Source organism: Centroberyx gerrardi, chromosome 22 (genome assembly GCF_048128805.1).
Source record: "Centroberyx gerrardi isolate f3 chromosome 22, fCenGer3.hap1.cur.20231027, whole genome shotgun sequence".
Lineage (NCBI taxonomy): Eukaryota > Metazoa > Chordata > Actinopteri > Beryciformes > Berycidae > Centroberyx > Centroberyx gerrardi.
Genome location: NC_136018.1, coordinates 5,345,114 through 5,373,092, shown reverse-complemented (window position 1 = coordinate 5,373,092; position 27,979 = coordinate 5,345,114). Strand labels below are relative to the sequence as shown.

Genomic DNA, 27,979 nt, shown 5'->3' with positions numbered 1-27,979 from the left:
CACCCTACTCATCCTCGCAGCCAGTTTGGTCAGCAGCTATCATGTTGCTGATGTCGATTTTGTTAGTCAGAAACACCTTCTTGGCCTCCTGTACCACATCAGGGGGCAGGGACCGCGTGCGGCCGGTGATCCAGGCGAAGTCCATGTGGAAAAGCTGAAGAAAGTCATGGCAGTAATACACCGCAGCCACAGTGGAATAGTCAGTGGCCAGCACCCACCAGTACTTTTTGGGGAACACTAAGGTTGAGAAAGAAGAGGCGAGAATAAGAAAGAGACTTGTGTGTGTATGCTCTAGAGTGGTGTCATTAGAGGAAAAAGTTAAATGAAGGAGGTTATTCCCATAATGCTCAATGTTCATTTCAGGGCAAAAATAAATCATTAGTTGAAGTTCGTTCTTCTGTATTTCTTAAGTATAGAGGATATATTCTGTAAAAGTGTTTTGTCAACCATGGAGAAATAAGAGTAAGTGTCACTTTTTTAATGGAAAATATGTCATTTTGGAACAAACCTCATCATTCCCTTTCAGCTTTGACAATCTCAGATCCCATAATGTGTTTTCTTATGGAACAGCATCAGACGACAGAAACCTGCACACTGCTCTGCTAGGAAAAAGTTTCTTTTTGAGCACTGTTTTGCAGCATGTCTACCAAATTACAAGAATAACACACTATTCACGTTAGGTAATGCTTGTTGTGATTTAACTTAGGGCAGGGTTTCAATTTAGACTATAAATTGGCATTAACAAACATGTATAACAACATTAATTAATACAGTTCTTCTCTTTTCATCTTTTCTTAATGTTGTTATTCATGTTTCATTTATCTATCTCAGCTCCCTGATTTCCTATTTTGAGGCTTTTCTTTCTAGCAAATCAGTGTGCAGGTTCCTGTCGTCTGATGCTGTTATATGATTCATCTGAACCTACACACCTGAAGAAACCAACAGCTATTTTGGCAAGACAGGTGCAGTATCAAACACTCTCATTTCACATTTTCTTATGGCACATGAGATGCTGTATGTGCAGACAGAATTAAGGCTCACAATAGTGGTAGGAAATTCCCAGCTTGGCCGGTTCTTCGATGTCCTGATCTACCACTCCTTCCATCGTCTCCACCTTGTTGTTACTGTTTGAGAAAGAGAGGATGGGTGTACGTTGAACATGTGATATGATTTAATAATAATACACTAGATTCAGCGCGGGACACCCTGAGGGTATAAGAGACAACTCACACAGTCTGGGTGAAACGAACTCGGGCGCCGCCATCGCTCTTCGCCACAAAGTTAGCCTCTATGCATTTCCCGCTTTGATACATGAACGGATGGAACTTCTCAATCTCGTACCACCGACCCAGGTACTGTGGGAAGAAACTGTGAGTGTGAGTAGTTTCCACACTTGAATTCTCTTTCAACATCAGCTGTTTTGTGTGTGTATGTTCGTGCATGTTACCTGCTGAAGGGTGAAGTTGGACTGGACACTGGGACTGGGACAGGGACCCCACTGGAAACTCTGAGCCGAGACCAGAGGGAGGAGCAGGAGGAGGAGGCCGACAGGGAGAGACATCATTCCTTCACGGCGGAAAGGAGAAAACATATTCTGTGTCAATTCCAAATTCGAAAGACAGAATAGCAACGTCTGCATTGAGAAATAGCAACTTGTATATATTGCAGAGTATGTAAACATGTGAATGGCATGACTCCACTTTTATGCGGGAATAGTTGTGCAGCGCATAAGCTAGAGATAATGGGTAGGCCAAAATCTAGAACAGTTATTGTAAGCAGACAACAGTTTTGCCATGTGATACCCACACTGACCTTTCAGTTCTTTTCTTTATCTACATCACACCTGTCTTTGTCCAACGCCCATTCACATGGGGTCTGCTCACACACACATAATAAGTGAGAAATTCACATGATCTGGAAAGTCATATGATGGCAACTTGGTTCAGTTGTCTCAGTATAAAAAGATGGTTCAGTCCTCAGGAGACTGCCTCAGTGTAAAAATCAAACCTGACCCAGTCATCCCATTACCAGTGATTACCAAAGAGACAATAGAGAGACACAAATGTTCTGTAGCAACAAAAGGGAAGCAATATTACAAAGCAGCATCCTTTAGCACCGCTGCCATCGCCACATGTTGCAGCTCAATACTTTTGAGAATGCAAAAAGAGATGTATTTCTAAATACTGTCATTTGGATAATTTCTTGCCAAACATTTTACCCAAAATGAAACTTACATTACATTATTTTTAGGCATTTAGCTGACACTCTTATCCACAGTAGGGCTGAAAGATACTGACAAAAAAATCTAATTGTGATTATTTGACAGAATACTGCAATTGTAATTTAAACTGCGATTCATATCATCATGTCAGTTTTTTTAGAACTTTAAAATTGTTTGAAGAAAATGGATTTTGTTAAAAAAAAAAAATAGATGTCAGTGTGCAGGATTTACTGAGTTTTTCACCAATATTGTAGTTGATATTACCCTAAACCCTCATGGACCAAAGATTGCCTGCAGCTCTAAAACACCTTGTTCAGAAATCCTCTCTCTTAAGCAATTAATTGCAGCCAGTTCATATTGCGATTCCTTTTTCTTTTTTCGATGAATTGCTCAGCTCTAATCCAGAGCAATTTAGAATGAGTAAACTCAGATTCCTAAATCACCAGCATTACAACCAAAAAAATAAATAGTAAGAAATCATGGCACCCTGAAATGATAACTCCTGTTCATGAAATTATATATGATAAAGAAGTGCAAAGTAGAGAGGGGATGCGATTCAGTTGTTTTGTTGTTGCTGTGTTGCCATTTAGTATCAATAGAAAAAGTTGCTCTTACCTGTGTGGTTTTGAATGCCAAGAGAGTTCAACAAGGCACGTCGCTTTTCCCAGAAAGTCTTGCTCTAAAATCACAGCAGTTCTCTCCTCTCAGAGAGGCAAGGGATGATGAAGGTTGCTCTGGCCACACCTTCGCTGACTCAGAGGCTCTGTGTTACCGACATAATAGATGAGGTGATACAATACAAGTGTATGGTCACACAGTTAACTTCACACACACACACCTGCAGAAATGATGTAGAGACTCACAGCACCTGGAGAGACTTCAATATCAGTTTGATGCAAGACCACAGAACTGGGACTGATGATTGATACCCTTAATATTGGGAGTGGGTGCTGTTATAGCAGTGATACCCAAGAGGGCGTTGTTGTGTATTATGGCTGTGCAGCTATAAGAAAGTACCCATATTAACAGTAAAGAACACCTTCAAGGGTATTATGGCTTTTATAGAACAGCTACCAATATATATGTTTTCATCAAAAGCAGGAGAAAACAAGAAAGATTGTTAATAAGCTTCCTGGTTACCACAAGAGTTGGCATGGCAACCAGTAAGGCACAGCTGAGCTCTATGGGAATTATCAGCACTGACAAATCAGATTATTTGAATGAATGAAACTACCTAACTGTACTGTATAGACACAATGTAATTGACAGCAATAGTGGATGATCTGGGTACTTGACTCATTTCAGTGTTCACTCAAAAACATTTCAGTTTCATTTTCAAAACCTTAACTTTCACCTCAGTATGCTAATTATGGAAACTGAACATCAGGTCTCAGAGGGTCTGACGGATGGAAAATAAGCTTTTGTAATGTTTTCATTCCACTGTTACTAAAAACAGAGTTCTATTTTAGCTTCACTGTCAATTTACAGTTTTTACAGTGTTACTTAATAGAGTCAGGTAGTGTATCAGTCACAGTTTATGCACTGTATTGACAATGAAACATAACAAGCAGGTTATGAAAAGAGAAAACTTTATTCAACAAAGCACCAATATTTATACAAAAACATATGCTCTCACTTTTGCCTTTGGAAATGTTTTTTGTTTTGCATTTTGGTTGTATCAACATATAATTTTTTTTGCTTGTTTGAAAGGCATTTCTATACACTTTGTGGAATTTAGTTTTGACTGCTGTCAACGTTCAGGGATTTCTGAAACGTATCAAAAACAATTAAGAACGCTGTACAAAAAAAATTGAGAAAAAAGGCAAAAAAGTGAGAAATAACAGTCACTGACAAATAACAAACGATAAATTACATTCTTAAATTTAATCATCTGATTTCACGTTATGTGCGGTCACGGTATAAATAAATCATTGAATTTAAATTAAATAGCCTACTGAGACAAAGTACTGCTAAGGAGTGAGATCACCAGATGTATGAATAGCTAAAACAAAAACATAATGTTTATGGATGAAAAATGTTGAACAAAAAAAAGTATTAAAAAAAAAATGAAATACAGTGCATCAAAATTACTTTGGTGGCAATACTGGCTGTCTGGTCTTCCCACTGTTGGACTAGGGACAATGTAAGTTATGGTAAGTTTTGGCCAGTCAATTTCTCCTGAAATTTGTAAAAAAAAAATCTTCAAACAACTTCCATGACAACCTGTAAACAAAATAATGAAAGTAGCCCTTTACACCTAGATCACAAGAGTCTTTGGAAATCTATTAGCTGTGAAAACTGCCAAGTCTGAAGACAAGTTGAAGAGACTTGTAACTCCTGTGTCCTCAGTCTCTGCTTTAGTCCGTCAATTGAACAAGGAGGACAAAATACACTCGTAAAAAGGATGCGGTATTTTCAACACACCCGGGTGTCTAGTTGAGGACAAAACCCACATACAGATACACAACATATGTTAATAACAACATATGGTGTGTCATAACATGTTTGATTAGCATATGTTTTGTTGAGAAGTAGCATTAAGTGTGTGTTGCAAGTTAGATGGTGGGGCGGCGATATCTTAGAGGTTGGAGAGGCGGATCTGTGATCAGAAGGTCTGGGAAAATGTGGGAGGGGAGAATGAAGGAGGAACGCTCTCCCTTCCCTCTGCAACCGCTGTCGGTGTGCCTTTGAGCAAGGCGCCGAACCCCCAGCCGCTCCAGTGAAGCTGCTCAGTGGCCAAAAGCTGAACACTGTGTTATACTGTGCAGCTGCCAGGTGTGAATGTGTGTAACGGTGTGAATGAGAAGCAGAGCGTCGCTGGGAAAGAGCATGGTGTTCAGTCCACTTTATCCCTGGATAAAGTAAAGCCTAAAGGTGCTACGTGTAGCAGTTTAACATCAATAAACCATTACCACATTAATACTGAGACAATAGTGTAACTGCTGTAAACAAACAAGACCATCGCCGAGAAGATTGGCAGCCTCTAACAGCTTCTACACTGCATTTTATATTATGTGCCATGGAGTCGCATTTCATGGGAAATCTTCTGGACTGCTTTACGGCACAAACGGAGATTGCTTTATGGCACAAAGCAGGAACTGTACTGTAACTGCATAGCTTCAACTTCACGTTAGCTTACTTTGTGACAATGCATAATGGCTGTTATCAAAGGTTGTGAGCGGCTCTTATCCATCTTCTCACTCTTCAGAACAAATGCAAGGAGGGGGAGGGAGGAGCAGGTAGCTCTTTGCGACAGGAAGCAGCAGGGGTTTATGGGAAATGTGGTCTTGATTTTGAGAAACACAACGCTACACATAGCACCTTTAAAATAAAAAAAAGATGCAGGGATGTGTTGAAAATGATACATCTTCTTTAAGAGTGTGGAGTTTTGGTCTCAAAAGACACTCAAAAAACACCTTTTCTCGAGCGCGTTACATTTACGTGGCGGCTGGGACGGGGTTTATTTGGGGGCATTTATGGGGTTTTGTGGGTCTCGATGCAAAGGACGATGTACTGGTTGGAACAGCTGCGTGTCTGTTGGCCCAGCAGCAGGCCGGAGGTCAGGCTGGACGACAGGCCCGTGACGGACATGTGGTCCGCTCGCCACGTCTCACAGTGCCTGTCCGACACTCTGAGACCCCTGCTGCTGGAGCCGTGCCAGATGCTCTTCTGAGGCCTGCAGGGGGCGACACACACATCAACAGGCTGAGTCAGAGACAGGTTGGTTTATACATGCACAGCAACAGTTTGAGTCAGAGAAAAGCATGTTTATTTATACATGCACATTAACTGTTTGAGTGTTAATATTGTAATGGATGGATGGATGGATGGATGGATGGCTGGATGGATAGACGGATGGACTTACAGATATTGTAAAAACTTGTCAAAATATGACAAAATATCCCTCTAAATGTATAATAAATAAATGTATAATAATAAATAAATAATACATAATTTACATCCCTTATGAGTCATAATGGCCATGCAAGGTGATCATGTGACGTTATTACATTATCCATGAATTTATTGCATTATCCAGCAATGTATTACATTATCCTGGAATTTATTACATGATAGATAGATAGATAGATAGATAGATAGATAGATAGATAGATAGATAGATAGAGAGATAGATAGATTTATAGATAGATAGATAGATAGATAGATAGATAGATAGATAGACAGATGGATAGATAGATAGATAGAGAGATAGACAGATAGATAGATAGATAGATAGATAGATAGATAGACAGATAGATAGATAGATAGATAGATAGATAGACAGATGGATAGATAGATAGATAGATAGATAGATAGATAGATAGATAGATAGATACTGACCAGAAGGGGTCTGCCAGAACGTCTCGGCCGTCAAAAGAGTAGATGGGTATCCTGGAGTTGATCGGCCCCCCGTCGCCGCTGAAGACCGACCGCCAGTTCCTGAACATCACGTCTCCCTGACAGGAGACACATGACAGGTTAGGTGAGTTTGGACGCTAAAACTAGAGACAGACTACAGGATGAGCTCTTAAAACTACTGGTCAGGGTTCTGTCTGTGGAGGGTCCTCACATGACCAAAATTCCTGATGTTTTCATTGAACTGGATCCTAGGATTAACGTCATGCTTGTTTAACACAGTACTGTCGGGGTTTTTCAAAAAGGAAGAAAAAGGCCTTATGTTTTTAATTGATGCCCATGTATTTTTTAACATGTTTCAAGGGCCCAAGGAACATGAAACTCATTCAACACATAAATGATCGTGTACATTTAAGCAAGACAATTTAATTAACAATTCATTTGTCTGGAATTGTGAGGAACTTCTAACATACATCATAGTAAGTAGCATCAAACTGATGGAAGGAAAAAAGTATAATTGATCTTTGTTTATGCAATTTGTTGTGATGCCTTATGATGATCACCGACTGGATCTCATAGTTTCATATTCATAGTTTACCCACTGTTTTATTTACCATTTAATCACTAGTTACATACCAAGGTGGCTGGTAGAGACCACAAACCAGTCAGACCCAAAATTTACCAGAATTCAGCTGGTGTTAATTTCACACCCTGTCCTCCACCAGAGCAGCAGACTCACCCTGAGGTTGGTGACTGGCAGTGTTTCACGGAAACCTGGGTAGACCACATGGACCAGGTCCTGTCTGTGGGAGGAGATGAAGGCGCGGTAGTTTGGTGCCAGGCCCATGGCCTTGGCCTGTTCGTAACACATGCGGTCAGCGGTGTCCAGCCCCATCATGTCTCCGGAGTGCGGCTGGTTCAAGGCCACCAGGTTCAGCTGCAAGGAGAGAGAGAGCCAGGCTGGTGTTAGTCAGCGTGTCAAGCTAGTATTTTGTTAGGGTAACTTTGAATAAAATAAGTGATTCTTGCCGTTTTGAAACTATTTACAGCAATTTTCAATGGAAAACACATCAATAAAGTTAAGTTAATTAAGTTATAACTGATATGGCTCCTTGTTTATTCTCTCATTGACACCCATGTATTTTTGAAATTGCATGATAAAACAATCTTTAAATGTGAAAATACTACAGTATGTACTGCAGTAAACCCATATAAAACACATTACATAGGAGCTGCACATCAACAGGGGTTTGGACTAAACAGAAGTGCTGCCAAATGATGCCAAAACCAAGAAATTTGGTATATTTTGGTAGATGTTTTGCATGCCAAATCATGTACAACATGGCGTGGAAACCATGCAGAAAAAAAAAAATGCATTTCCAATAGCTATCTTTCATGAGAAAATACTAGTATCATCATCATATTTTTATTTTTAGGTTGGAGAAATCCATTATATGAAGGTCAAGTTATACAGAATTCCACTCCACACATATTACGGTACAACATTCAACTCCAGTGTGAAAAAAGAGTAAAGCCACACCTGTTATTGTCCTTATTGTGATAAAGCTGTTGGACTCTCGTTTGAACTCACCCTCTCTTTAACTGAACGTATCCGCTCCATCGTGTCTCCTCTTATCTGATAGGCAGGTCGAGGCTGAATGGAGAGTTGAATATAGACGTTTAATGGATAAATACTGTACATACAATATTCCACACTAGCAAATGTTTAAAATAAATAAAAATAAGCAATTACGTACCTCATCTTGTGGAATAATGTTATTGGAGAGGTAGATCAGATTGCCAAGCTGTGGGGACAAAACACATTTATTCTCCTTGAAAATGAATGATTCTGATTAGGATTAATTCATTACACCGCTAAACTGAACTGAACCTGGAAATTTGTTGATAAAATGAATGATGTTTAAGTTGAATGAAGAGTGAAAAAGTGATTCTGTGACTTTCAAGAAGCAGGACCTTGGGCACCATCTTAAGGACGACTTCTCTACTGTACGACAGTGTTTCATGAAAAGCTTTTTCACTGGTAATGTGAAGAGGAACATCTTCAGAGACAGAGAGACTTTTTTTTGGCTGTCAAAAAATGCCGTTAACTGATCCTGGAGCAGTGATTCAGGGCCAGTGAATAGGCCACAAAATTCACTTTGACTTGTCGAACAAAAAACATGTATTTGCAAAACTTAGGTTTCTCCAGACTGAAGAAAAAATACTTATTTTCTCAAATGCTTATTTTTTGATACCCATATATATATATATATATTTGAAATTATAATGGGGTTTTAACAGGTTTCAAAGGCCCATGGAAACTCACTCGACACTTAAATGACCATGAAAATAAGTAAGAAAGTAAGAAAAGGAAAGCATTAATATTATTGTTACATATTTTTTTCCACTAACACAGTTGAGCCTCCTTTCCTCACACCATTCCTCATTGGAGTTGAGACCTACATACATTTAAAGTACCTTTAAATGAGGGCAGCTCTGACATAAGCTCACATCTAAAAGAGAAACTTCATACTACAACTACATATTTCAGCTGAACGGTTACACATTTGGCCACGCTACAGTGAAAGACAACAACAATGATTAAAATCCTGACGTTAAAGTGCATTTACGATGGTTCAGCTCTTCCCTTAGCACTCATTTAACTGCACATTTTCTGTACAGGGTGATGTCACGTGGGATTTAACGACCTACATACAGCAGCAGCCCCGGGCCGTACCTGGATCTCTTTCCATCCCTGGGGAACCTTGAGGAAGAGAGTTCCTGTCCCCGACACGTAGGTCAGCGTTCCCTCTGCGTCCCTGAGCGTGTGCTGCATCATACTCTCACGGCTAGAAAAGGTTTTCAGCTGGGAGAAAAACACAGGGGAGGGAAAAAATATATAAAACTGTTAACTTTGACCTCTTGTTATACTGCATAATCTTTGAAGTACTTAGGTTTGTATCCTTCAAGCAAATGCGGAGAATTAAGCAAACTGACAATGTGAAAGCGTTAATGTTGACAGTTTAAATTTGAGTAAAGTAATACTTTAGTGTAGAATTATCAGATAAATAAATGTCTCTTTTCTCTCTATTGCTGATTGATATAACATAATAGTGATTCAAGCTGTACCCAGTTCATGAAAGCTTTTACATATGCAAAAAATCATCTGGTTCACAGGAAGCGTTTACATTTCCGGCTGCAGCGACAGCGGTTTGTTTGAAATAAATAGAAGAAGAACTGGGTAGTTGGCATGAGCAGCGATAGCCACCATGGCTGAACAGACAAAGAAAAGAGCGGCACCTACAGAAACTTCATGAACAGAAAATCAAAGCTCTGCCCACACTGTTTGATTGACAGGTGATCTCTGGGAAGTGCAGTGCAGAAACACCACGGTGATGAGCGCTTAGCACTGGATGTGGCCAAGTTCAGAAACACAAGAATCTAGAGGATACAATTTTTTTTGTTGAACTTTAGTTTAAGTTTTCAGCTGAGGACTGCTAACTAGGTTAACAGGCCATTGCAGGAAAAAAATCAGTGTGTCAAGGTATTACTGTAACTTTACAACAGTTATATGGCCAGCAGAGACAGGTTAACTTACAGATGCTGTGTTCCCTGGAGGTCCAGGAGGTCCAGGAGGTCCAGCGATGGTCACAGCTGCCACAACAAAACATGTCAACACCTTTCATATTGCACTGCTCATACTGACTGGTTGATTTCTGGCTTTAGAGGAGGGTTGTTCATATTAACAGGTATTGACTGAACTGTCAGCTGCCACAAGAACACTGTGTGAACTTAAATGACCATTACCATATTACATTTAGTGGTAATCTTATGACTGAGATATAATTGACGGGTTGTACCTGAGCCGTATCTTGAGGGTGGACCCGGGGGGCCAGGGGGCCCAGGGGGACCAACAGAACCAGGTCTGCCGTAGCCCGGGACACCAGGGGAGCCTGGCACCCCGGGGTGACCAGGAGGACCCAGCACTGACTCTCCTTTGGGTCCCTGAAACATAAGGAAGAAGTCACTGATGAAGTCCTTATCGGACAATAATTATGTGTGTTGATGTGTTTGCAAGATGTATAATCTGTCTTCTATGGAAGTTTGGGTTACAGTCAGGAGTGTGATTGTGGTTTTAAAAATTACTCTTATTTGTATTCATGATGCATAGATGAACTGCACTGCAAGAGTATACAACATATATATATTGTTGTGGGTGAGCAGTAGGCCCAAATAATTCATTTTTTTCATTGTCTTTTTGTCTAGCAGTGGGTGCAGTCTTCCAGCAGTGGAGGCCGTGACTATTAACTGAATGTAATGAAACGCTGAGTGACAGCCGCTGTAGAATGACCTCCACCTGCCTTCATTAGGCAGTAGCTCTGCTCCACTCTCCACATATTTCCTCTTGGGGTGGAGCAATGATGCAAAAGAATTGCAGCTGCCACACAGACAGTGTTTGTTGGCGACATGTGCTGTTATGAATTGATGACTTCTCAGAAGAGCTTCTCAATGGCAAGGCATGGTGTTATTAATGTTGGTTGGGCAAAATAACTTGAATTGAGTCAATATCATCAAAAACTTTTTCTTGCAAACTATCCCATCTTGCTTTACCAAATTAAATGAAAACAAAACAAATTCTGACAAAAAAACTATGAAATGGTTGTGGTATCCATGAAGCGTGACTCACCACAGGTCCTGGTCTCCCAGGGATACCTGGTCGCCCCGGCAACCCTGCCTCCCCATGCTCACCCTTCTCCCCTTTGATGCCCTGTTCACCTCTCGCCCCCTGCCGACACACACAAACACACACACACACACACACACGCACACATACATAAAAAAACATGCCTCACAGGGCACAACAAACATGACAGAAAAATAAATAAAATCGATCCAAACGTTGTTTGAAACTTACCCAACCCCCTCTAGGAGGAAATGCATCTGGAGAAGAAAAAACAGGAAAAAATATATAAATTACAAATATCTAATGAGAAATAATGTAATATTAAAAAGACCAACACTGAGTCACTGAGTGAGGAGATCAGACCTTTTTAAATCACTTCTTAAAACACTTGCTTTTATGTAAGTAGATCTGTTGTATTGTATAACCCCATTTCTGGTTTTCTATGTTATTCTGAATGTCTATATAAAGTTGGGACTCGGGAGTGATGTGATGCTTTTTGATTTGATTCGAAATTTTTTGAAGCGCTCACTCACTTGGTGGAGCCGGCATCCCAGGAAAGCCCCTCTCTCCTTTGTCTCCTTTAGCTCCAGTCCGACAGTCTCCTTGAGGGACAAAAAGCAAAACTCAGTTCATCATACAGAAGCACCTTTACAAAACTAAGGTTTATAGCTTATCTTTACTCGGCCTTATTTATATTTGGAAAGGTTTTAATGTAAAAACTTGTTTGTACTGCTTTATTTTGCTCTGTAAAAGGTATTGTGACATTTTTGATAAATGTGGTCAAAACAGACTTCAAACTTGACAAGGCTTCATGACCTAAGATAAAGAAAAAAGCACATTTATACAAGATGACCCCACCTACCATTTGTGATGGTTCCATTGGCATTCAGCTGCAAAAATGGAGCACAAGCACATTAACAATGTCAGTCAACGTTGACTGAATTTGGAAATCAGCAGTAAAGTCAAAGTATTTGTATTTTAACATTCAGAAAAAGGTTCAGAATGTTAATCTGAGTAGAATATGAAATTGCATTCTTTTATCAATGATTAGATCAACCTATAAACTGTAATAAAAGGAGTTAATATTGTCGTTGACATGCAGTTTTTTGAGGCTGTATTTTTAGTACTACCTGTCTTCGATTTAGGCAATAAACCTTCACCGTGCCCGAGTGGACATGCAGCATGCAGGAATAACGACGAAGCCTCCTCGAATGATTCTGGGAGAAAAGGTTAGGAGCTAGGAATGTCACACAGAACAGCATGCACTTTGTCCTCAAGAAAGAGTGATGGGAGAGATGTGTATAATGAGAAAGTGAGAGAGAGAGAAAGAGAGAGAGAGAAGTAGATCCTGAATCGGACAGCTGTCTGAGTGAGAAGTGCAATGTGGACACAAGAACAGCAGTCAGTGGATTACTGAAGGAAAATAAATGAAGATATGAGATTATCCATGCAGGTGAATGTAGACAGGAGGCAGGCAGCCCGTTCTCCATAGGCCTGTATAAATAATGGATCCATCTTGACATCTTGACTTTTCTACAGCCTGTGTCAAGGGGAATCAAAGATGTATCGCAGGCAGCATATCTGACAGACTCCTACACATCCTTTAATTATACTTTTATAAGGCCAGCATGTGTAAAACAGGGATACACACAAAACAGGAGGATAGCAGGTAAAAAAAACTGTATTTTGCCATTAGAAATGAATGGCAGCTGAAGAATCAACCCAAAAATCCAGTAGCACAGGCTGTAATAAAAGCGTGTATAAAGACGTATCCATGTTTTGTTCTGTTTTGTTTTATCAGTGGTTTCCTGGCAGGGTCCGAAACTTACGGCCTTTTTGCAGTGGGGTCTGGGAGGGATGGGGAAAACTGTCTTCAGAAAACAGGGGAAAGAGAGAGGAGCATAAGCACATAAAGGTCTGGAGTACAGGATGCTGATGACAGAGTGTGTGTGTGTGTGTGTGTGTGTGTGTGTGTGCTTACTCCTTTGGGGCAGTCGAACATGCCCGGACGACCCGGCGGTCCAGGTGGGCCAGGCGGTCCCTGACAGAAGAGAAAAAGACAAGAAAATGAAAGAGAGAAAGAGAAGAAGGTGAGCTCTGACTTGTTAGTCTATTGATTTTTTTGCACCATGGTCTGTGAGAGCCAAATTCAGCCAAGGCAAGAGCAAGGGAGACACCTGACTCCTCTATACCTGGTGTGGTAAAAGTCATTTTGTATAAATCAACTCTGTTCTTTATTAAGCAGTATGTAATTAATAAAGTAATTGTTGTATTATTGTGAAAATTTAACTTTAGCTATAAATCTTCACACCTAAGCTGCAATTTTAATCGCTCATAATTCTCTTTGTATGCACGAGTTTCAATGAGATTACTCAATGGGAGAACTTCTTACTTCCGAGAATGGAAGTGGTAAATATGACTTGATCGCATTCATGTACTTTTGGTCACAAACAGTAACAAAATGGATCACAAAATAGCACAAAAAAAGTAGTAACAAAAGTCATTTTTTCAGCTCAGAGCTATTTTGTACAAAAAAGTGTGACATGTAGAGATTAAACAAAGAATGAAAATAGAAACAACAATACTAGTTATTTACATGGGATGCCAAACAGTAACATTTAGTGATAAATTACATGACTGTTGCCATCAGTTTTTGACATGGCTTACATGCTCTCTGCATGGATCATGGATCAGTTGCTAATGTTAGCTAGAAAGTCAAGTTGCCTAACTTTACTGAATTCTCCATAGAAGAGATGAAGGCAGCTGCTCAACTAGGGAGCCAGAGAGCTGAAATCACATTCAGGTCTATATGTCATCGGCACAAATGCACTGTGGGACTGTACAGAATCTGTACTTGTTTCATTTTTAATTTATCAACCAATATTTTTTGTATTATTGTCAGTCTACTGGATCATCCTGGACCGCACAGTGTGTGTTTGTCAGTCTGTTTCACAAATGACAAAGACATCCGATTCCCTGCTCAGATGATTTGTCACACTGGACTGAACCCAGTCTGTGGATTTCCTTTATCTGCAGACATTAACGAGGCTGATGATGACAGTGACTCACCGGCAGGCCAGCAGACTCCCCTCTCTCTCCTTTAGGCCCCATCTGACCTGGACGACCCTTTACAGATAGAAAGACATTAGCCGAAAGCATTCGAGTTACAAACAACAGCAGTGTGGGAAGTTAGATTAGATGAAACTTTAATGACCCCCGTGGGGAAATTGGGTAGTTCCATTAAATGTGTCAATGTGTGATTTAATCTGACTCAAAACTCAGCACTCCGCACCTTCATTGGACTCAAATCATGGACCGAGGCTATAAGCAGGGTTTGTGTTTTTCATGGCAACATACAAAAAACAATAAGCATGACTCTCTTCATTAAAGGAACAACACCCAAGAAATTGTGAGACAACTACATCACAATATATCACTTTTCCAATGAAAGTAAAAATGGGACATGTATGGCCTAATCATCAGGTAGAAAATATTTCGTGAGCAGATGGTGCTTACAGATCGTCCAGGAAAACCAAATTCTCCCTTCGGTCCCGATGGTCCCATACGCCCCTGTTGGGAACAAGAGAGACGGTGACTGCATTTCTTAAACGTATCTACTGTATCCTCCATAGTACATAACATACAGTATATCTAAAGACCTGAGCAGACATGCAAAATATAAAATTTAATGTAACAAGAAAGATGAAATTGAGTGGTGTTTCCCTTTAAGACTTACCATAACTCCAGGGGCTCCAGGTACACCATTATCTCCCTGCAAACAAAGAGACATTTACATGCACAAAGTATCCTAAATAGCTCATATCCTCATTATGGGTAATTTTAGGATAATCTGTTTATATGTATCTTCATATCCAGATCAAAATATCCCTGTATACATGAATAAACAGAAGATTCTGAATAATATCATGCAGACAGAACTTAAACAGATCACAAAAAACAACAGTAAACCGTTGCTGACAAGGTATTTGCATGTCTTACTGGCAGATCTCAGCAATGAGTGATCAGATTTGAGTTTCAAATAAACAGGATACAAACTTATCCCAGCTACTGTGAACAGGCTATGGCAGTTTCAACTATTAAAAATAATATTTGAGCATCCCAAAAAATGTCTGTGCATGTAAATTTACATGCTGTGGGGTCACAGTTGATGGGTATTACAAAACTCACTAATCACTGTCACTATTATCCCAGCCATATTGATTTTTGAGATAGAAAAATGTGTCAGCCTGTCAAAGTGGCTGGTAGAGTAGACAAACTTTCCATATTTACATTTGGCTGCGGGTCAGAAGTAATATTATACTCTTGACATTGTATTTGGGGCAGACTATAAATGCACACCCTTCTGACTAGGAAGAAGAGTAAATGAACCTAGAACTCCTAAGTGAATAATGTGAGGAGAAATATGAGGAAAAGTGACCTTGTTTCCTTTGGGTCCTAATGGTCCAGTCAGGCCTGACATCACAGCTCCATCAGCTGCGACGACAAATCCCGGCTCCCCCTTTTCACCCTGCGCGCACACACACACGCAATATATATATATAGATTAAATACATGCATGTACACAAATGTCCACTGTATACAAAGTAGGAAAAGTGAAATTCAGGTAAAAACTATGATCTCTTATTGCTTTTACCAATTTAATCAACTTCAGTGGAGGAATAGACGTTAAAGAAGCATTTGCTGCCAAAAGGGGGCGCAATCCAACATTAGGAGGGTGTTACTAATGTTTTTTTTAACACTGTGTATATGCAAAGGAGTGGAGACATGACATGCACACGCCACTTACTTTCAGACCTGGTGGCCCATGCACACCTGGCAACCCAATGTCGCCCTTTGGACCGCGCAGTCCCTGCAAAGATTCGGGGAATAAAACATTACAATCAGCAGGACGCCACTGGACTCCATGTCTGAACACTGAACTATGTAACAAAACACATTCACTGTATAGGTTTGATGCCCTGTTAATCTGATAGGGATGAAGCCTAGTGGTAATAATAATTTCTCTAGATTTTTTGTAGTCAAATCCATGTCTGTGTAGTTATTTTTGTAATATATTTGTTTGACTGAAATTTGGATGTTTGAACACATTTGATTTCTGTTTGGGATAGCAAATATGAGAGGTAAAAGCATTCACTGGAACACACAGACACACAGGCCTATCTAACCTAGGCGGCCTACTGCATGATGGCAGTACAGTTATCTACCCACACATTGTTTGTTGTCATGACATCAAGATCATTTGGTCTACACTGCAGCTGTTTGGCCGATACTCACAGTGGGTCCCTGAGGTTCAAAAATCCCTGAGAAGTTGAAGACACCGTCTGTGTCGTTGAGCAGGAGCTGAGGAAGAGGCAGAGGGAGAGTGTTGTCAGTGTAAACACACATCACTCTGACTCATTTAACACATCCATCAGTCTGGTTCAACCCAAATATGTGTGTTAAGTATGTGTGTAGATGAATGGGTAGAGCATGGCATTAACACTGCCAGGGGTAAAGGAATAAACCAAGTTTTTGGGACTCGACTTACCCATTTAAGTGATGAGAAGAAAGACACCAAGTGCTCCTCAGCTCAGTGCTAACACTAGCATAAACTATGCTGAGTGATTGTAGGCAACGAGCATTAACTCAGATTAAGGATGCTGACTTATTACATTTTTGTAATAAGTTGCAGATTCATAAATTTTAAATGAAATATCATTAACTCAATATAGCTGATGTAGCCAGGTTTATTTTTGGAACTATTTCAGGTGACCAATCATGTATTCATCCACTGTGTGATTTTTGGCTGAGGATGGCCCACCATCCTCACTTCCTGAATAAACTGTGAAATACTCACTCAAAGATTACTCACCACTTAGCTTTAGAGCTGCTACAGGTTCTCATTTTCACACTTTTGAGATAATGCTAGTTGCCTAATAGCATTAGTTAGCATGGCGCTCTGGGTGAACAATCTACCGGGGACACCTGGATGATTTTGGTGTCTATGTTCTAACCACTTAACAGGTATTGACCAATGGGCCAATCTCCCAAAAACTGTATTCCTTTAAGGTTTCCATTCCCCAAGTCCAGTAGAGCAGGGCACTACAACTACCAGTGTGGACTCTACCCATTGAGCTGCTTGTCATGAATGGATCGGGCCAAAGAACACTTACGTCCTGGAGATTGATGATGGGTCCTGGGGGTCCGGGTGGCCCTGGAGGGCCGGGGTGGCTGAGCCCGTCCCGTCCCGGCTCTCCCTGACAAACAAAACATCACAGTACACACGTTAACCAGCTGCATCACAGGGAGCAGTGAAGTGAATACTGAAATAAAATGCTTGAACCTTGATTATATCCTAAACTTGAGTAGTGTATGACTGCATGTGTGTGTGTGTGTGTGTGTGTGTGTGTGTGTGTGTGTGTGTGTGTGTGTGCTTGTAGGTGAAAAGTGTGGGCTGTGCCTTAATCAACAGGTAGTGAAATTATGAAATGTTTTTCTAGTGTGCGTAGGTATATGACTCAAAATCTTGGGTTTTAATACATGGTGCCAAAAATAAAAAGTGCACGATTTTGAACATGTCATATCCACTACTGGATCATTTTACCTTTTGTCCTGCATCACCTTTGTCCCCCTTCGCTCCCTGTAGATGACACAAAAACAAGTATGAACAAACACTCAGCACATAAATCCTAGCCCCGATACATGCCGTGTATGGGAGAGAACTTTACATCAATCCACGTTTCCATCCTCACCGGCAAATTGACCTTCTAAATCATGACTTAAAACCTTTTACAAATTGTGGGTTCACCCCTCATTTTGGCATTCATCCACCAAGCAGCACTTAACAGCACTTATTTTGATCAAATTTCAACTTTAAAAACTGGTTTGCCAGCTACTAAATTGACATTTCAATCCATCCATGTACTCGATCCATTTACTGACCTCTTCCCCATTTAGTCCGTCCAGTCCTGGAAACCCTGGTGGTCCTGTAGCACCAGGCTCCCCCTAGAGGAGACAAGAACAAATGACCATCACACTCCACATCCATTAACCTCAAAGAGTGGTGCTGGTGTAGGATAGCTAGGATAGGATAAGATAAGATAAGATGCAATAAAGTCAAATTAAAGCAAAGCAATTTGATTTCTGCCTTCTTCACACAGAGATGTGAGATTTCTCTGAATTAGTACTGATGAAGAAGGCTATCTGATCGATCCCACTCAGTTTTGTCGATATAATCAACAACATTGTGAAACAAACAGGAAATTGGATTGTGCTGCTAGTGATTTTTCAAATAACCGTGTTTTGTCCAATTAACTTTCAATACAGCTGCTAACAAATGCTGACAACTTCTACCTCCGACATCTCAAAAACAAAAACAAGAGGACAGTTGAGGTGAGGTGGACTGACCTTTACTCCTGGCATTCCTGGAGGACCAATGAACCCGTCTTGACCCTAGTAAGAGAGGAAGAGGAGAGGAAAAAAATATAATAATTTACACAATTTACATATATATTCCAGTTTGGAAATTGGAAAAAATATTATCTGAATTTCATCATTCAGTATTAGAAAATGTAGAGGAGCCAGTCTACAAAAGTGTCAACATTTTTTCAACCAAGGACCTAAATTACCAACTCTCCTTTAAAAAGTAGAGTAATTCATTTCAATTTTATCCTATCAATCATTTTGTAAGAGTAGCTTTTTTTTCCAAATGGTGGATATCTCATTTTGGTGAAGATAACAGGAAAAGGACATAATCTATCTAACTGTTTGGTTTGTGTTTGTGCCATACAGTATGAGTGTGCCATACAGAGGATTTGCATGTACTGTGAGGTAGTAACACTTATAAATACACACAAGTATGGATGAAGTGAAGAAAGGTGCAAAAGAGTATACTGTATACCATGGTGATTACACAGACACACACACACACACACACACACACACACACACACACACTATCTTCTACCGAACATTATCTTACATCACAGATTATCTTACCTTGGGTCCTGGAAGGCCAGGGATCCCAGCAGGTCCCTGTGGAAAAAGTAGAATTTTTTGAGCCAAGTTTATAAGTTCTCAGTAATTGTGTTTACACCGGCAAAAGTAGCTGCTGTTTCTTAAAATATACTTCCTGTGGCAGGAGGACTAAGTCTAGCATTGTATTGCTGTGAAATGAATCACTGAAAATATTATGAAAGTATTATTTTTATGATTTAGCACATGTAATACATCATCAAATTACAGTAATGTATACAGGGATATGTGATCATAATATGACGTAAAAACATCACATAAAAACAGAATATCCTGAACATGACCTCAACTGGATATGAGCTGGCATGCAGAATACTCATGTAACTCAATATTTATATACACTCAAGTCATTCTGGTACCTGTGGGCCTTTGGACAGCACCGCTCCAAAGCCACTCTGCCTCCCGGATCCTTCCATGTCCTAACAAAACATTCAGTGAACTTGAACTTGTTAGTATTTGATAAGTAACCTGTCTCTAAAAACCATTTCACAAAACCATTAGGCCATGCTATGTACAGTACATTTACACTTCAGACATTCAGCTGGCAAAGACCATAATAATTGAACAATTTATATATAGCACGAACATTGCAAACTTGCCTAGTAATATTGAAATGAAAGGGATAGTATCTCCAGGATTCATGCTAGGGTCGGATGTTGGGCTGACACCAGGCTAAAATCGGTGTCAGAGACTTAAATTAAACAAAGCAACCTTATTTTCTGTCTTTTCCTCACTCAGAGAAGGATATGTGATCTCTTTAACAGAGAAAATATATTCCAATATTCTGTCCATGGACCATAAGTGAATCACACTGTGTAAGTCAGTGAACATAATAGATCAAATAAGTACTTTTACTCTGAAAAGTTCAGCATCTGGAATCAATTTCAGGAGGGAAAAAGTAGTAGCGGTGCATTTCAAACTACAAGTAGCCTGGTCATAGGTAGCGAAACAAAGCATACCTCCATGTCCAAGCTGAAGCCTCTTCCAGGGGGCCCCGGGGGGCCAGGAAGGCCCCTGGGACCAGGCTGCCCCTCTGGGCCGTCCGGACCTGGTAGACCTGGGAACCCTGCAGGGCCTGCATCACCCTGGGAGAGGAAGAGAACAGATTACCACTTCAAAATAATCATAAAATCATGTCAAAACTGGCAATGCTGTTTCTGTTAAACAGCTAAACCAATAAACTAATTTAAATTGTGATTTATGGGATGTGGGAGAGGATGGAAGAGACGGGGAAAGAGGCCGAGGTAAAGATATGGATGGATGAGGGATGGAGACAGGAAAAAGAGAGAGAGAGACGACAGAGGGAGAGAGACTGGGAAAAGAGAAGTGGAATAAAGTCTGGGAAAGAACTTAAGAAAAGATAAAGAAAGGGATTAATGAGAAATAAAGGACGGGGGAAAGAGGGCGTTAGATAAAGACATAGTGTAGGAATAAATTAAGTGAAGAGAGAGACACAAAGAGTAGAGAGAGAATGCCAACTTATCATTCATGCTGTGCCAATAGCAATTTGGGTACAATACCAATATAAATGACCAATATAATCATCACTACTAATATCAATAACGGTGGTTCATTCAGTGGTATCCAAATTAGATATATGATATTCAATTACCTTTGGTCCTGCTGGCCCGCTCACACCAGGCTCTCCCTGTTAACAAACAAAACAGAGACAATGCTAAATTAAAAACACAATATAAAACCACATGAAACTACAGCAATAACAAGAAAAGGATTTAGTCTCTGGTTTGAACAAAAAAAAAAAAAAATATATATATATATATATATATATATATATTCGCCTGGGACTGTGAGGATCTTACAAGTACGGTTTTACAAGATCTTTCTTGAAAATGAGTTTGTACTTCTCATTTATTCCAAGCGCCATAAATTTGACTAACAGATTATGCAGATACTCTCAACCCCACCTGTTTCCTGCTCATCCAATCTACTGCTCTTCCCATTGTTTTATTTAATGTATCTTGTATGTTTCTGCATTGTATCTCTTTGTTTACATGATAATACATGGTGATGTATGCCATGCTGTGAGACAGTTTTCACTTTAGGGCAATTTTTTTCTAAGTTGAAGTGACAAGAAAGCCTTCTGACATCACATGCTGTGCATTGCTAAATCAAAATGTCTCACCTTGTCTCCCTTCGCCCCAGCAGGACCTGGATCCCCGTCCTGTCCATCAACTCCCTGCAAGAGTCACAGTACTGTCTTGACATTTAAAATTTTAGATGCCTTCATGTCTATACCAGACACTTGTCACATTGTTGTCACAAGTTTGTACATTTGTTGCGCAGTTTCCATGAAAATGGGTTGCTAGCATTGTTAGCATTCCTCTTTTTAATGTAGTGGATAGCTACAAGCCAAGTAGGTTGAAATGGTTAAAATAAGGAAATGTTAACAATGCTAATGACCAATTTGTAATGAAACTGGAAATGTTTTATGCACCACTATACTGCAGGATAGCACTGTATAACCTGTGAGTTGTCCATTCACACAGTTAGTAAAAGCCTCTGACAATTTAAAGTGAAAAGACAGATTTTCCCCAACTGAAGCTGCAGCCAGGAGCCCAGACCATGTTCCAGCTCTTCCACTAGCTCCTGCCAAAACGCTGTTAGCTTTCTATGCTAAAGGTGAGGATAACAGGAAAAGGACATAACCTATATGTTTGGCGTGTGTTTATGGCACACATCTGTGTGTGTGTGTGTGTGTGTGTGTGTGTGTGTGTGTGTGGGTAGTAACATTTATAAATGAACACACACACATGGAGGAGAGAGTATACTATGGTGATTGTACATACACACACACACACACACACACACACACACACACACACACACACACAGTTTGCTGGCTTATAGATCAATAGTGTGTAGCAAGCAATAGCAGGAAGGCAGTAAATCAACATGGTATTTTCAAATACAGTTGGGGGAAATACTGTCTTTTAGGCCCCTTGGATTTCATGGGACCAAATGATAATACCTGACCCGAACCAGAACCCGAACCAGAACCAGACCCAGACCCAGAACCAGACTCAGAACCAGACTCAGAACCAGACCAAGAAGCAGACCAAGAACCACTAAACCACTCCTCAATCACCTGAAAACAAAGGCTGGGTCAGCAGTGTAAGTGTTCTTAACACTAGAAAGGCCAAGCTTCAGTCAACTGACTGAGTTTTGCTGAAACCTTTCTTTCTTCAGCTCTTGAAAACTTTCAGCCTTCAAAATGTCCCTCCATGACTTCCTAGACCCACTTTCTGCACAAATCACTGTTCAAAATCATTCAGTGACTCATTCATTCAATTCATGGGTTGTTGGCCTTCTCTCAGACCTCCACAGTTCATTGGCCTTTCTAGTGTTAAAGCCTTGGTACATTGGTACTTTTTTTAGGCGGTGTACACTAACTCTGCCTTCACACCACAAGCAACCAAATTCCTATGTTACTTCCCAATGGCTGATTTCAAATAGCTGATTGTTAGCTGTAGAGTCTATGTTGTTGCAGAAATAGGCGGGACATATCATATTGCTATAGTATATAGCTGGCTGCAGATGGACGATATTGTCCAAAAGTTCAGCAGCAGCCAACTGTTATGCACCAGCCAACTAGGAGACAAGGCAATCATGGTTAACATTGCTACTCTAGTTGTAGAAACTGCATGAACTTATAGCAGCTGGTAGCCTGGATTAGTTGAGGTGTGATCGCATGGTTAGTGTACAAAACATGACGTAATATTGAGCTGTGCTTTAGGCCAATTCAATGTTTTAGCAGTCTGTAAATTTAAAACTGTAATCTGTCTCCTCCTGTTCATCTCCCCTGTATTACTAATGTAGAATCAATAGCTGAAATTAACAAATGATTTGAGGAACATCAAGATCTAAATTTTTTCCCACTACAGCGGACACTGTAAAGGAAATCAAATGTTTCAATATTGCAGATACGTTATTATCCACAATTAAGATATATGATATGCAATTACACACAATTAATGGTGCAGCCCCAACTAAAACTTCACATTTTCAGTGTTGGAGCCTTGTTGCTCCTAAGGAACCACTTTTTATTTCAAGTAGCACCTCTCTACATAACATGTATAAGAACTGCAATTTTGATTACAATTTTAGAAAGATGGTGCCCCTACAGTATGTATAAGGATATTGCTTAATCTTTAAACTGATGAATTGTGCATGAAAAAAGGAGGAGAGGAAGGAGTGGTAACTTACAGGGAGTCCAATCTCTCCATCCTTCCCGTCGCTCCCAGGAGCCCCAGGCGGTCCAGGGAGGACGTCCTCAGATGGGGCTCCTGGGGGCCCCGGCTGCCCTGGAGGGCCTGGAGGACCTGGGGGACCCTGGAGACACAAGACAGGATGGCTCAATCACACAGAGGGGAAGAGAGAGAGAGAGAGAGAGAGAAAGAGAGCGAGAGAGAGAGAGAGAAGGACCATCCTCGTACCGCTCAAGCTTCAAATGTTAGGGAGAGTCCAGGAGTGTCAAAATATAGTAAAGTACACTGTCAGAAAAAAGGTGCAGAGATGTATTTTGTCTCTGGTCTGGGGCTGTACAACTTTTTCTGAGTGTACTTTTGCTGTACAACAATGGGAACAAGACAAAGTCAGATACGATAGTGAGACAGAGATTGATAGAGAGAAAGACAGATAGACAGAGGAGAATATTAAGAAAGAGAGAGAGAGCTGAGAAAGGACAGAACATCGCAATAATAAAATATGATGCAAAATAGCATTTAGTGTAAAAGTAAGAGAACAAGGGAGAAAAGGAGGGTTAAATTTGAAGTCGACTCACCCTAATAATCTCTGCATCGCTGTCGAAGTCATCGAATCCTGATCCCTCCATGGCATCCTGATGAACACACATCACATGACCAGCTGATCAGCTAACAGGCCAGTCAGTTAATGAACAGATCAGTGATCAGATTTAGATCACCAGTGTGCTGAGCAGACTTGGGTTAGATCAATAGAATTGAAGGGTTTAATTCGATACTTCAAACGGACGATACTTCAAAAACACACATGTTTCCATTCTCAAAAACAGAACTGTTTTGCTCAGATGACTCATAAATTTAACAGTAACCCCATAATGTGCTTTACTTTTGAGCCAGCCTTCATTTAGTAGCTGCCAGTTGTTTCAGATGGTGCATATGTCATTTTGGAACAAAATGTATTTACATAGTTAGTGCATAAAAATGCCAGTGAACAGTATAAAAGGACGAAAGCAACAGAGCGACATGCAGAAGAACTGAAATGGGTTCAGTTAATTTCCTGGGATCGATCTCTTCTGGAACAAACTTAAAGTAAGTAAAGCAACTGAATTATCCAAAACTTCAAACACCAGAACTGAAAATTTGAGCCAAACCTGAAAAACTTCTGTCCAAACCTGAATCTGAACTTATTTTTAAGCTGAAACTCCACTGAATCTTGTTATTACTTGTAACTTTCTAATGATAGATTTGCTAAGAACACTATTTTTCAGTGATACTTCTGCACATGAGCCTGGGACTTCATCTTAGTTATGGGCATAAATGTTAATCTCTGAAAAGACTGCCATTAATAATTAAAAGTCTTTTGATCAACTTACCAGGAACCTGGAAGACTTGCTGGGCTGGCCTGGAGGTCCAGGAGGGCCTGGAGGGCCTGGTTGTCCCACACCAGCATCACCCTGTGGGAGATAGCAGTGGGGTATTTAAGTATTCATTTGTAGATTCAGTATTACTCCTTATGGGTCACACACTGTCAGTATTTATGTCATGAGCCACATGCACGTTGACATATCATGAATTTCAAAGTGGGCTGTTACCTTTTCACCTTGAGGTCCAGAGTCTCCTGGCAAACCTGGGAATCCTGGAGTCCCAGTCTCTCCCTGAGGACGAGAACATCAGTTTTGCTCAATATAATAGAAACAACGCCACACAACATATCAGAGGTAAAGCAACACAGTTCAATTCTAGCATACTGAAAAGAAAACCTACTGCAGTACCTTGTGAGAGCAGAAAGGAAGCACTAGTACTGATAGTAGTATCAGATATCAGGCCAGTACCACAATAAACCAGGATATTGGGATCAGCAAATTTATTCACTACTAAAATCACAAGCAAGAGCCACATTTCACATTTCGAAAATCAAAGCAAAGGAACTTGATTTTCTGCCTCAAGATGTTAGATCTGTCTGTATATTACAATTACTTCTTTCCAGTGAATCCAAACTAACGACCCACGTCTACACTGTTCAGTAAAAGTAATGGGTTGGATCAGTTCCTGGTATCGGCTAATACATAAAGTGTAGGAATCAGTATCTGTACGGGGGAAATGGGTGCATCCCTGCAGAACAGTTTCCCCCACAGATAATAAAAAATGAAAAAGTCCCACAAGATCGGACGTGTGAATCTGCAAGAGTGGAAAACTCTTTACTTACTGGAACTCCATTTTCACCTTTGCTGCCCTGGAAAAAAGAGGAAAATGAAAAACTGATCTATTATTTTATCTTTCAACAACATCCATAGTTTGGTGAATAGTACAGTTCCTCTCACAATGTGCTCTATAAAGCTGATATGATGCACTACAGCGATGGATGGATGGATGGATGGATGGATGGATGGATGGATGGATGGATGGATGGATAGATAGATAGATAGATAGATAGATAGATAGATAGATAGATAGATAGATAGATAGATAGATAGATACAGTTTCTAATGTCATCAATGCCTCCTGAAATGGCAGCAATAATATTCTAAAACAGTCAGTAACTTCCAGGTTTTGAATAAATAAGTCAAACAAACAAGCAGATAAATCTTACAGGCTGTCCATCCTTCCCAGGATCTCCAGGCAGGCCTGCGGGTCCCGGTGGCCCCTGTGGCCCCCGGGGTCCCGGCTCCCCAGACCCGCTCTCCTCCTCCGAGACTCGACCTGGGGGGCCGGCGGGCCCCGGTGGGCCGGCAGGACCGGGCTCTCCAGGCTCCCCCTTCTGTCCTGGAGACATCTGGAGGGAGTGATAGTCGGGTTGACTGGTGGACTGATTGATAGGGATGGGACGACATGCTTATCTCACGATTCGATACGCGATACGGGGGTTCACGATTCAATACAACCACGATACGATGTAATAAATAAAAGTTCAATGACGACAAAGTCTGACTGTGCAGAATTATGTTTATTTCTGAGCCACAAATCTTTCTAGCGATGGCATTGTCTTGCTAGAATGTAAACAACAATTTAAAAATGTCATTACAAAGTTCAAATACTGTAATATAAATTGGATGGAGAGCTTGTGAAACTGTGATGGTCAAGCTGTCTTATTTGTGATTACTACAGCAGAATAAAATGGAGCTAATATCACCATTCATTTCCCTGCCCCACGATACATATTGTCACATTTTTGTATTGCGATATATTGAATTTCGATATATCGTCCCATCCCTACTGACTGATTCATTGATTCATCCATTCACTGAAATACAGACAGGTATCAAACATTATGCAGATTGGAATTATAGTTATACAAACATTTCTATATTCTGTATTTCACACAGAAGTTTCAATTTGTCTCTTCCTGTGGGCGGAGAAGTTTTCTCCCCAGTGACCAAACCAAGAATTTAATTTGGGCAAATACAGAGAATCTACTGGGTCTCAATTAGTGGAGATGGGGCGCTCTCCTCTGCTACAGCTCCACTTTGTGATTTAGGCTGATGAGACGGCTGCATGTTTATATAAAAGTCTTGCCTAGTGCAGCTTTAATTAACACTAGAACTAGAACTTTTTCAATTGTACATAACTATGTTTTAATAAAATATTGAAGTCCCCCAGTTTTTGACTTTTCCTAAAATTGTGTTGTGTTGCACTCCCTATTGTTAAATATAGTCAAGATAAATCCAGATTAAAAACACGGGCATTTATACCTATAACCGCCACCGGGTAATATCTACCCGTATATAAAAATGCATTTATTTTCGCGCGGTTTATGTTTAATCACTGGATAAACTCATTATTAATATATGGCATTATTGAACAAACAAAGAGACAAATGCATGTATTTATAAGTAAAATGTGCTATAGGTCCAGATGTGAAGTTCTGTATTCAGTGTGAGAAGAGTATTACTCACAGTGGCAGGTCTGTAGGCTGGAGCTGCTGTCTGAGTTGGTCTCGCTGTGGAAGAAACACAGTGAACACATTACAGTTTGACAGTTACATTTAATTAAATGAAGTTGGTTGCTTTCTTAAGGTTTGCAAAGCTAGAACTACTCAAAATTTTCATCTAAGTGTTGTTTGTTATGATCTGACTTCACTTTAATTTAGGGAAAGGATAGAGAACAGACAGAGAAAGAGAGACAGGGGGTTAATATTATGGGGAAACTCATGCCTAACCCAAACTGGGATGAAAGAATGTGTGAAAGAATGAAAAAAAAAAAATAAATAAATAAAAAATTGGGATCATCCATGTTTGATGATGCCACAGTTCCAGCGCCCTCTGGTGGAAACTTATGGAAATACAGGAGAGGAGGTCTGAGTCACTTTGTAGGCAAACCATAAACTCTGTTATCTGCTACCCTGGACGTGGATTTTATCAGGACACACGACTGAAATATATGTGTGTATCTACTTCTATATAAATAATAGAAATAGGTAGAGAAAGGGAAAGAGAGTATGAAGGGAGGGGGGAGAGAAAGAGAGAG

At 40.2% G+C, this 27,979-nt stretch overlaps 2 protein-coding genes across 2 annotated transcripts in view; both read right to left on the bottom strand.

The window, feature by feature from the left end:
• Positions 1 to 4: 4 nt before the first annotated feature.
• Positions 5 to 1,561, bottom strand: LOC139908674 (apolipoprotein D-like). Its single transcript, XM_071895417.2, has 4 exons — positions 1,448 to 1,561; positions 1,231 to 1,355; positions 1,042 to 1,124; positions 5 to 237 (listed from the first exon to the last, which is right to left on the bottom strand). Exons 1-4 carry the CDS (start codon positions 1,559 to 1,561, stop codon positions 5 to 7), a joined length of 555 nt encoding a protein of 184 aa, XP_071751518.2.
• Positions 1,562 to 3,793: 2,232 nt separating this feature from the next.
• Positions 3,794 to 27,979, bottom strand: part of LOC139908678 (collagen alpha-1(XV) chain-like) — a 78,355-nt gene continuing 54,169 nt past the window's right edge. The window contains exons 9-44 of the mRNA XM_078291443.1: positions 27,409 to 27,452; positions 26,106 to 26,288; positions 25,722 to 25,748; positions 25,108 to 25,164; positions 24,889 to 24,969; positions 24,097 to 24,153; positions 23,520 to 23,645; positions 21,439 to 21,492; positions 20,908 to 20,943; positions 20,255 to 20,380; positions 19,655 to 19,714; positions 19,260 to 19,295; positions 18,669 to 18,713; positions 18,204 to 18,266; positions 17,866 to 17,901; positions 17,435 to 17,518; positions 16,557 to 16,622; positions 16,069 to 16,131; positions 15,700 to 15,789; positions 14,998 to 15,033; positions 14,778 to 14,831; positions 14,331 to 14,387; positions 13,243 to 13,302; positions 13,091 to 13,132; positions 12,124 to 12,151; positions 11,795 to 11,863; positions 11,493 to 11,518; positions 11,265 to 11,363; positions 10,438 to 10,582; positions 10,176 to 10,231; positions 9,315 to 9,443; positions 8,335 to 8,382; positions 8,169 to 8,231; positions 7,317 to 7,514; positions 6,563 to 6,678; positions 3,794 to 5,897 (exon numbers count right to left, since the gene is read on the bottom strand). Coding sequence (XP_078147569.1) covers positions 5,696 to 5,897; positions 6,563 to 6,678; positions 7,317 to 7,514; positions 8,169 to 8,231; positions 8,335 to 8,382; positions 9,315 to 9,443; positions 10,176 to 10,231; positions 10,438 to 10,582; positions 11,265 to 11,363; positions 11,493 to 11,518; positions 11,795 to 11,863; positions 12,124 to 12,151; positions 13,091 to 13,132; positions 13,243 to 13,302; positions 14,331 to 14,387; positions 14,778 to 14,831; positions 14,998 to 15,033; positions 15,700 to 15,789; positions 16,069 to 16,131; positions 16,557 to 16,622; positions 17,435 to 17,518; positions 17,866 to 17,901; positions 18,204 to 18,266; positions 18,669 to 18,713; positions 19,260 to 19,295; positions 19,655 to 19,714; positions 20,255 to 20,380; positions 20,908 to 20,943; positions 21,439 to 21,492; positions 23,520 to 23,645; positions 24,097 to 24,153; positions 24,889 to 24,969; positions 25,108 to 25,164; positions 25,722 to 25,748; positions 26,106 to 26,288; positions 27,409 to 27,452 — 2,762 coding nt within the window. The 3' untranslated portion in view covers positions 3,794 to 5,695. The remainder of the gene's footprint in view (positions 5,898 to 6,562; positions 6,679 to 7,316; positions 7,515 to 8,168; positions 8,232 to 8,334; positions 8,383 to 9,314; positions 9,444 to 10,175; positions 10,232 to 10,437; positions 10,583 to 11,264; positions 11,364 to 11,492; positions 11,519 to 11,794; positions 11,864 to 12,123; positions 12,152 to 13,090; positions 13,133 to 13,242; positions 13,303 to 14,330; positions 14,388 to 14,777; positions 14,832 to 14,997; positions 15,034 to 15,699; positions 15,790 to 16,068; positions 16,132 to 16,556; positions 16,623 to 17,434; positions 17,519 to 17,865; positions 17,902 to 18,203; positions 18,267 to 18,668; positions 18,714 to 19,259; positions 19,296 to 19,654; positions 19,715 to 20,254; positions 20,381 to 20,907; positions 20,944 to 21,438; positions 21,493 to 23,519; positions 23,646 to 24,096; positions 24,154 to 24,888; positions 24,970 to 25,107; positions 25,165 to 25,721; positions 25,749 to 26,105; positions 26,289 to 27,408; positions 27,453 to 27,979) is intronic.